This window comes from Pangasianodon hypophthalmus, chromosome 26, assembly GCF_027358585.1.
Source record: "Pangasianodon hypophthalmus isolate fPanHyp1 chromosome 26, fPanHyp1.pri, whole genome shotgun sequence".
NCBI classification, from domain to species: Eukaryota; Metazoa; Chordata; class Actinopteri; order Siluriformes; family Pangasiidae; genus Pangasianodon; species Pangasianodon hypophthalmus.
In genome coordinates, this window is record NC_069735.1 from 5,612,681 (window position 1) to 5,623,370 (window position 10,690).

Here is a 10,690-nt window from a genome sequence, read left to right on the forward strand (position 1 = left end):
ACTGGGTGAAGTCTGCGCAAAACGAACGCAACCGCAGTGGCGTAGCACCGGGGGCGAGACTTTGACGTGTTCACGTCACGCGCGAAATTCAGACTGGGAAAACAACAGGCGTCGCGCGCCTTCATCTGCAGCCTGTGTGTGTACTCGGTGTCTCTGTTCCGCGGTCTTTAAACATTATCTGAAACGTTTCTCAGCGATGACGGATCAAAGCTATTACTCCCCGAGCTTTAAGAAGCCGTGTGATGTCCTGCGCATGAGGAGGAAACGGGTCCGGAGCGCGGCTGCAGCCTGCAGCGGCTCAGAGGGAGCCGAGCTCCGGCCTTTCTGCCCCGGACCGCTGCTCCACACTCACACGCGAGCGGGCGGCGGAGTGAAGCGCAGAAACCCGTTCGCCAACATCGAAAACACGTTCAACAGTCCAAAGAAGAGAAAGAGTTCAGAAGACACGGCGGAGTGTAAGCGGGGGACTGGCGCTGTGTGTGAGGGAGAGGAGCCGAATGCTAACAGCTTCCTGAGAGAAAACCTGTTCAGCAGCGACAGAAGAGCAACTAACGCCCGAGTTCAGTGTGGATACAAATCACCTGCACAACGCGTAAATAAACAAACAAACAAATAAATAAGAGTGTGATTTGGGCTAGTATTTGGTTAGTAAAGGTGACTCAGGTCAGAAAGCGCGCTAGCTCATAGCACTGATGCTAACAGTGCAGCTAACAGCTAACAGCACACTGGGTGCTAATTGTTTTATAGCTCAGTGAAGTTGTGGAAAGTTTCATGGAGACATTTTTCTGAATGTGTTTTTAAATATTTCATTATTTATAATGAACAGTTAGCAGTATAAAGGCCTGCGTGTATCTTATTTCTTCACCTTAAAGTAAAAGCTGCAGTTTTGTGTTGCTGTTGTGGAGCAGGTTCAGGTTTCACAGCTGAAATAAATGCAGGTTTTCAGAAAATGTTTGGAAAATTTGGAGATATTCAGTTTACTGACAGTAAATCTGTTCCTCTCTAATACACTTAATGTGGTAATGATAGTAATAAGAGTTCAATAGCTTTAACTCCTCCGCTGTGTCTTCTGTTGGTGGTAATTCAGTACTCTGCATTATTGTGTTTTTCTCACAGCCAGAGGAACCAGTTTGTTTTTCTGAAGATCAGTCCTTATTTGAAGAGGTTGTATTTGAGGCAGAAAAATCCACCCCTATCCTGAAGGTGTGTGAAACTTGCTCATTCTTCTGAAATATCATTTATGTGATTGAGTGTATCAGAAGCCTTTGTGAGTGTTTGCAGTGTTTATTCTGTTTGGTGTGTTTTAATGGTGACTCTGTTTGTGCAGAAGAGATCACAGCAATCATACAGTTCAACTGGACCATAACAGTCTGGCTCTAGGGCTTTCCTCCTCTCCTCACATCACTGTGCTCAAAAGTTTTTTGAGCATTTACTTTAATGGATCCTTTTTTGGATATAATAGATCTGGCCTTTGTTCTCTATAATTAGAGTCCAGGAGCTCCTGATCTTTGCAGTGAGTCCCGTCCGGAGGTGTGTAGAGAATATCCAGCAGACTGGAGCCTGAAGACCCGCGTGCTCGTCACCTCTCCACAGTCTTTCTCCTGGGCCGAGCATCTGAAAGCTCAAGAGGAAGCCCAGGGCCTGAGCTTGCACTGCAGGGCAGAATACACTCCTCTACCGCAGAATATCCAGGTAATATTTATACACTGGAACAGATCTCTATCTGATTCATGAAACAGCCACCATAATAAGCACGATGAATCAGCTTCAGCTGTGTAGAAACAAGCTCCCACACGCTTATCCTTTACGTACCTGTCATATTCATACAACACGCCCCAATTTACTCATATGTAGCTAATTTATATGCATTAGATACATACGAGTATGAATAAAAGTGTTATGGTGTGTTTGATATATTAAAACCCTGAAAACATGATATAATCTCTAACATGATGATATCTAAGCATCCTAAATAATGTTTGCGTGCCAACGTTTTCACATTTAGTGTAGGAACACCACATTTTAACTATTTAGTATGCTGCTATGAATTAGCACTCAAAAAATACATGTCGTATTTTTTCCCCCTAATAAAAACGTCAGATGATCCAATCGACATATGAATGTATAATGACTGACAGTTACATAGATCTGACCCCTTTCCCCATCTCACATTAGTAATCTTTCAGCCGGTGGTCTGGTCTCGTCTCTCTCACTTTCTGTCGCTGTAAATAGAGAATGTTTTTAGTTCATTAATGTGTAATAAAATCTATCAGTATATGTTTGCCTTTGAGAACATTAGATAAATATATAGTTAACATCAGTTAATGGTAATGAGTCCCCTTGTGCATTATTCCTCTTCAGCTGTGGCTTGCCCAGGACATGTTAACATTAAACTACCTACTGGATATTAATGTTATTTGCTAATATTACTTATAGGCCTACTACTGTATGTAATATATATTCTATAATTATTGAACATATTTATTGATTTCATGATGATTTACGTTGTTAGGATGTTATTCTTAAATCAACACCGTGTTGTCTGTTTTTATGACATCTGATTATTTATTTTTAAATAAAGAATTTGTTCTTCATTTCCGTTTAAGTTATTAAACAACTAATGTAATGACCTGATGCGACACACAGAAGTAATCCAGGCTGTGTATGCTGAAAAATAAAAGGGAGCGAGTATGTAGAGTTTGAGATTTTGTGTACACAAATGTCTAGCTAAGTGTTTAATGTTATTCTCTATGCCTCATCTGGTCTGCAGTTTTGTTTAACACTGGACTGCAGGACCATGAACATATGGGTTGCTTCAGCATTTTCAGAGCAGTCAGTGAATGGGACATATGGGACATTCCTTGTTGGTGGAATTAATGAGTGATGATTTTAAATACACATACCTACATATGGTCAAATGTGGACAGGGATAACTTTTGCTGTTTTATGTTCTTGTCAACGCGTGCTGCTATTTTTAACAGCAAGACATAGCCCAAACCAGTCTGTCAGTAAACTCTGGTCATATTTCAGAAAAAAAAAAATTCTGTGTGTTAAAAAGTCAGAAAGAACGCTCAACATGCAAAGCTCACATGTAAAGCTATGTGATCTCACATTACATGCAGGATAATATAGGATACTATTAATTACATGTTTGGCAGGCCTCATCTTCTCACTGAAATGTTTAATCTCAACTATAGATAAAAATTGAAATTAAATGTTAAAAATTTAGGTGGTTATTTAAAGAATAAATGTAGTAAGAGTTACGTTTTCAGGTCCTGATGTGAGCAGAGGTACTGCTGGATCTCGTTAAAGCTGACAATCTTGATATGGGTAGTTTCGAGGAGCTGTAACCTGTACAGCATTTTAGTAATGAAAAGATTGCATTTTATATAACTTAACACTGTGATCACGGTTGCTGATGCTTGCTTTGGTGTGCTGTTTGGAAGATGGTGCAGATATTGACATACATTAACTCATACTCTTTGTGATAATTTTTTCAGGACCCTCGCAGCTGTGCAGAGCTCCGCTGTGGTTTCCAGCAGTGTCTGCAGTACTGGCAGCATCCTTCTCTGCCGTGGCTCTCTCTGTTCCCCAGGATCGGAGCCAAGCGCAGTTTCTCTGGCAAGAGTACGCCATGGGCACAGGATGCCGCCTTACAGCAGAGCCTGATGAGTGAATGGTGAGTGAGGGAGATAACACTATGTATGTGGCTGTACATGCTAAACTTGTCTTGTTTGTCAGACAAATACAATGGATGTAAAAAAGGTCTACACACCCCTGTTAAAATGGCGGATTTTTGTGATGTAAAAAAAAAAAAAAATTAAACCAATATAAATCATGTCAGAACTTTTTCCACCCAATGTGAAATTACAAAGTATAAAAATTAAGTGAAAAACAATCAGAAACATTTTAGTGAAAAATAGGAAAATTTTTTTAAAAAAAGCCCGCTTCAGGTCATCCCACAGATTTTTAGTTGGATTCAGGTCTGGGCTCTGGCTAGGTAATTCAAAAACATTGATCTTCTTTTGGTTAAGCCATTCCTTTGTTGATTTGGATGTATGCTTTGGGTCATTGTCATGCTGAAAGGTGATATTCCTTTTCATCTTCAGATAACTAGCAAACAGATGAATGTTTTGCACTAAAATCGACTGGTATTTGTAGCTATTCATGATTCCCTCCACCTTTATAAAAGCCCCAGTTCTGGCTGAAGAAAAGCAGCCCTAAAGCATGATGCTGCCACCACCATGCTTCACCGTGAGTATGGTGTTCTTTTGGTGCTTTTTTTTTTTTGCAAACATACCATTTGGAATTATGGAATTATTATACCTTATCAGACCATAACACATTTTGCCACATGGTTTAAGGTGATTTAGTTGAGTTTGGATGTTTTTTGTAAGAAAGGGCTTCTGTCTAGCCACCCTACCCCATAACCCAGACATGTGAAGAAAACGAGAGATTGTTGTCACTTGCGGAGAGTAATCAGTACTTGTCAGATATTCCTGCAGCTCCTTTAATGTTGTTGTAGGTCTCTTGGCAGCCTCCCTGTTAAGTTTTTGTTGCGTCCTTTTACAAATTTTGGACGGACCTTCTGCTATTAGTAATGTCACTGTGGTGCTCCATTTTCTCTATTTGTTGATGATGGCCTTCACGGTGTTCCATGGTACATCTAATGTTTTGGAAATTCATCAATCGACCCCTCTCCTCGATTGATAACTTTCACGAAGTGCGATACCGTACATGCTTTGTCAGCTCTTTCTGGACCATGGCTTCAGCAGTCGGAAGAAACCAAGATGCTGTGGAGAAAATCCTACAGAAACAGCTGATCTTTAATAGGGGTTAATCAGAATAATTTCACGGGCAACTGTATGATAATTACTTTTGAACATGAACACTTTCTGAACACAGCCACGCCCCAATTATAAAAGGGTGTGCACACTTATGCAACCAGTTTATTAACTTTTTATTTTTCTATTTTTCCCTAAAATATTTCTGATTGTTTTTCACTAAATTTTTATATGTTGTAATTTCACATTGAGAGTGGAAAAAGTTTTGACGTGATTTATCTTGGTTTCATTTTTTTACATCACAAAAACCTGCCATTTTAACAGAGGAGTGTAGAAGTTTTATATCAGTTGTACTTTGGAAGCCTTCTGAGTCCTGTTTGATATTAATCTGTCATTGTTATATATTTGTGTAATTCCTCTTCTCTATTTAGTTGTTGGGATTAATGTGTCCTTTCTTCCATTTTACAGGTCGGTGAGCCTGACTTCTCTGTACAGTCTCCTAAAGGCCAAACTCTGTCCATACTTTTACCTTTGTTCCTACCAGTTCACTGTGCTGTTCAGAGCAGCAGGACTGAGTGGAGCTAAAGGCATCACTGCACTGCTTTCCCCAACCACCAGGGGCCTGCGTGAAGCCATGAAAGCTGATGGTAAAAAAAAAAAAAAAAAAAAAAATCCCATTGTTGTCCCATAAATGTTGTATGTAAGATTCAGAGTAAATGCACTCAAGCACATAGACAACCAGATCAAGAAAAGCTGAGCTCCTCTGTACAAACTGTGTACAAGCTTACTTTAACTGAACTGAGACTGAAACTGTGATGATAGTCCAGGTCATGTCAGAGAATGGATTTTGCACCTACTTTATGAATGAATTTCCAGCTTCATAAAAACTTTGAAACAGTCCCTTATTTAGGTTCAACTTTGTCGTTGTCAGAGTACGAGTACAGAGACAATGAAATGCTGTAGAAGGAGGCAGTATCCCCTAGCAGGTTCTTTATGACTAAACATATTTACTCAGTGATTCCTAGACAAAATAATTTCTATATGTTAAAAAGGTTTGACGAGATTAAAGTAAATCAGTTTGATAATTTTGAGAATTACTCAGTCCTACTTTTACATCTGCATTTGATGCATGTATTGTGTGGATGTTGTGTTTCTCTGTAGGGATAGAGTTCTCACTCCCTCTAGTGGAAGAGAAAAGGAAGAGCAAAGAGAACAGCTCCTCTAATCTAAATGACAACTCTCAGCTGACTGATGGAGATGAACAAAGCAGTGCCTTGTGAGTATTGAGCTGCAGTGCTTTTTTTAATTGCTTTTTAAAAAAAAAAAAAAAAAAAAAAAGCCCCAGTGTGGGTTTAGCTACTTTAGTACTAAAGTCACCCCCTTTTTGTTTCAGGACATCAGAGTGTAGTGATAAGGAAGAGGAGCAGGAGGAGGATGAGGATGATGATGATGAATGTTTCTCCTGGCTGAAAGAGATGGGGGTGCAAGACAAGATCAAGAAGCCTGATGCCATCTCAGTCAAGCTGTACGTTAAGCCTTTTTGTGTTGGGGTTTTTTTTTTGTTTGTTTTTTTTTTTTTTTTTTTTTTTTTGCTGTCGAAAAAACAGTAGGCCTTTCTGTTTGTCAGGTCTACATAGCTCTATTTTGCTAATTGCTAACATTGTGTCAGACTTACCACAGCCAGAATTTGTGCACACAAAACATCACTACTCAATATGCACATTGGGAGACCAGTACAAAAATGTAGTGCATACTACATAGGGTTAGGGATTAGGGGTCCCTTGCATCTGCCTATTCTAATACCTGCCAGTGAATCCACCAAAGAGGATGGATGTCACAAACATTAATTTTTCCCCCCCTCTTTCAACTTTAAATTGGCATGTTGTATATTTTTCTGTACAATCTACTTACTTGCTTCTTCCAGGGCAACTCTTCTCTATTCATATTTGTGCAAATGCGCAGATTAAACATAAATATTTGTTGAATAACCTAGTCATTGGGATAAAGCCCAAATGTTTATCAGATTTCCAAAATCCAATAAAGGTTTTAATCCAATTTACAAGTTATAAATATAGTAAATGCAAATAAATTCTAAGTATAAATTATACACCGATCAGCCATAGCATTAAAACCACTGATAGGTGAAGTGAATAATGTTGATTATCTCATTACAATGTCAAGGGGTGCGATATATTATGCAGCAAGTGAACAGTCAGTTCTCGAAGTTGATGTGTTGGAAGCAGGAAAAATGGGCAAGCGTAAGGATCTGAGCGACTTTGACAAGGGCTAAAACGGCTGGTCTTGTGGGGTGTTCTTGGTATTCAGTAGTTATTACCTACCAAAAGTGGTCCAATGAAAGACAACCGGTGAACCGGCAACAGGTCCATGGGTGCCCAAGGCTCACTGATGCACATGGGGAGTGAAGGCTAGCCTGTCTAGTCCGATCCCACAGAAGAGCTACTGTAGCACAAATTGCTGAAAAAGTTAGTGATAGAAAGATAGAAAGCTAAGACAGAAAGGTGTCAGAAAACCCAGTTCATCACAGCTTGCTGCGTATGGGGCTGTGTAGCTGCAGACCAGTCAGAGTGCCCATGCTGACCCCTGTCCACCACCAAAAGCGCCTACAATGAGCACATGAGCATCAGAACTGGACCATGGAGCAATGGAAGAAGGTGGCCTGGTCTGATGAACCACCTTTTCTTTTACATCATGTGGACGGCCGGGTGCGTGTGCGTCGCTTACCTGGGGAAGAGATCACCAGGATGCGCTATGGGAAGAAGGCAAGTCGGAGGGGGCACTGTGATGCTGTGGGCAATGTTCTGCTGTGAAACCTTGGGTCCTGGAATTCATGTGGATGTTACTTTGACACGTACCACCTACCTAAATATTGCTGCAGACTAAATGACCAAATACACCCCTTCATGGCAACAGTATTCCATAATGGCAGTGGCCTCTTTCAGCTGGATAATGCGCCCTGCCACACTGCAAAAATTGTTCAGGAATGGTTTGAGGAACATGACAAAGTGTTCTAGGTGTTAACTTGGCCTCCAGATTTCCCAGATCTCAATCTGATTGAGCGTCTGTGGGATGTGCTGGACAAACAAATCTGATTTATGGAGGCCCCACCTGGCAACTTACATGACTTAAAGGATCTGCTGCTAACATCTTGGTATCAGAGACCACAGCACACCTTCAGAGGTCTTGTGGAATCCATGCTTCGCAAGGCACAAGGGGGACCTACACAATATTAAGCAGGGGGTTTTAATGTTACGGCTGATTGGCGTGTGTGTGTGTGTGTGTGTGTGTGTGTAAGATATAAGATCTTATTTAAACTTTACATGACTGGTTGAATATTCTGGTAACTGCTAAAATCAGAGTGCATCTAACACAATGGGCCTCATTTATCAATCTTTGAGTAAAAGTAAAAATGTAAGCCAAACTGAACTAAAACTTTATGCTGGATTTACAAAAGTTTCAGAAAAGCTGATTTTCTTAGTTCAGTTGCATTTAGTGATGCCCACAAAAATCCATAAAAGTTAAAGTGCACAGACAGCTGGGAGCATGAAATGCATAATGAGGGTAAAGGCTGAAAAACTGACGTGGAAGTTATTTAGGCTCACTTCACTAAATCTGCTAAATGCTGTAAATGTAATAAAAATATGCAATTTAAACTTGACAAGGTGCATTAATCCATGCAAATTATATTCAAGGTTACTTTAGTTAGTCTTCTTGTGCATAAATTTACAAAACACTCAGGAGCATGAATAGAATCCAAATGTTTTTCCGAATTTATTGGATTTTCATGAATAGCAAATTTCTTTGGTAAACTTTCTTACCACAGATTTACAAATAAATACATTCTTATCCAGCTTGATAAATCAGACCCAATGAGTGAAAATATGCACACACATCCTCAAAAATAGAAAAAACATTTAATTGTCCTGACTGGCCACATGCCTCCATCCTCTTTTTCCAGCAAGTCCAGTGTTATTAGAATAACAGTGTGTATCACTTTTGCTAGGCGTAAAGAGCACAACGAGGTACGACTGGACCACAGGCCTGAATCAGTAGTTCTGGTGGAGGGCTCAAACACATTCACCTTAATCAACTTCCTCATCAACTGTAAGAGCCTGGTGGCTGCGGCTGGTCCTCAGGCAGGGTTACCCCCAACACTGCTGGCCCCAACAGCGTTCAGAGGAGCTACACTGCACACACTGAAGGTGAGGAGCCACAGTCAACTACACCATTATATTGTCTTTTAACAGTTATTTTAACCATTTACAGCAGTTACAAAAAATTATAATCATACTCACCACAAAACTGTGTTCACAAAAAGTGTGAATATTTGCTGTGTCACTCCAGGCACGAAGTGTAAATGTGAAGACCCAAGTGAGGACAGGCTATCAGGATGTGTGCAGTCTGGAGGTCACTGGCCCCATAATGCCCCATGCACTACACACACTAACACAGCTCTTGAGACCAGCCCAGAAAGGAGGCTTCTCCATGGCACTCTACACACACGAGCCTAGCGCTGTTCTAAATGTACCAGTCACCAAGCCATCCGAATCTGACAGACAGGTACGTTACTCTCGAGTAATAATGTGTTCATTTTGTCTGTACATTTCGTTGCCAGAAAACAAACTTTGACTGTTTAATATTAGTCAGTCTTCTACTCCATTGCAAAACTAAAGAAGGAAACTTCAGCCACCAAACATACCAGTGGAAATTATGGCTATTATAGAGTCACAATTTGACTGGTGTATGATCGGAGAGTTACCTCACTGCTGACTTTTTCAGAATACAGATTAAAATACATTTGTATCTGTTGCAGTCTGCCTGTTAATTGTTCCTTCCAAAGTGATTCTCATCCCTTTTGCATTTGACTGCAACTCCCCAAATATGTAAGTTTAACATCCCGCTCTTTCTGGACTCTAAATCACAGCAGCTTCTTTCTCCGTGCAGAGACGCAGACTGCAGAACTGCTCACTGCTCACCCTCGGACCACTACGTGATTTCATGGAAATCTCAGAAATATCTAAGAAAAACAATAATTAGGGGATTTTATCTTTTTGTTTCCTTTAATATATAAATGACACAATTTCTGCCTCTGTTCACCACCACAATGGATTTAAAATGAAGCAATCAAGATTCAATTGAAGTCTCTCCATCTTCACAGGCTCAAAAGTAATTGGACAATTGACTGATAAGCAGTTTTATGGTTGAAAATCTTTTCAAAATATTCTGAAGTCTCAGTCACGAAGCAGATCAGTGTTGTCTGGAAATGTTAATTATGATTATCCCTCATCACTGTCATTTTTTGCACAGAGTAACGTGTTGGAGGAGTTGAGCCGGTGTGGGCTGCAGCAGCACACAGTGCAGCAGCTGATGGAACAGGCGACGCTGGGCAAGAGTGCGCTCAGACACCTCGACATGAGGGACTACTCGTACAGCTGGAGGTCCTGATGACCTCCTGAACCTGTGCAATGTGACTCCACAATAAGTCAAACACTGCCTCTTAATAATTCAAAAGGTTAATCGTTTAACCTGATGTGTTTTTGTTTTAGTTCATTTAGCTGGCAGTAGTTTAAGTTGTTAACATATGACTGAGTGTGTTGGTGTTTCATTACGGGTGAATGTGTGGATGAAAATGTAGCTTTACATAATGAAGAGGTGGGCATTTCATTTTAATCTTGTGTGTGGAATTGTGTGTATTGTATATTAAATGAACTGTGTTTTAAGTGTCATGGACTACATGGTTTCGTTAAATATAATGTAATGTTAATGTAAGCAGAGTAATCAATCATGCAGTAATAAGTCAGATATAAAGAATAACAAGCTTGCTGCTTTTTATTAGCATCTTTAGACCTTGAGTGTTAAGGTGCGAAACCCTTCACTCACACAAGGCT

The 10,690-nt window shown here is 40.2% G+C and overlaps 1 protein-coding gene across 2 annotated transcripts; it reads left to right on the forward strand.

Moving 5' to 3' along the window:
• The first annotated feature begins 71 nt into the window (after positions 1–71).
• Positions 72–10,528, forward strand: LOC113537746 (DNA replication fork stabilization factor DONSON). Of its 2 annotated transcripts, none has more exons than XM_034300298.2 (10): positions 72–592; positions 1,117–1,203; positions 1,489–1,692; positions 3,501–3,679; positions 5,253–5,431; positions 5,946–6,060; positions 6,178–6,309; positions 8,806–9,004; positions 9,147–9,362; positions 10,110–10,528. In XM_034300298.2, the coding sequence occupies exons 1-10, from the start codon at positions 197–199 to the stop codon at positions 10,245–10,247; spliced, it is 1,845 nt and encodes a 614-aa protein (XP_034156189.2). In that variant the 5' UTR covers positions 72–196; the 3' UTR covers positions 10,248–10,528. The 2 variants fall into 2 exon arrangements, with proteins under 2 accessions (XP_034156189.2, XP_034156190.2); XM_034300299.2 differs by having other exon boundaries at positions 72–559.
• Positions 10,529–10,690: the final 162 nt, after the last annotated feature.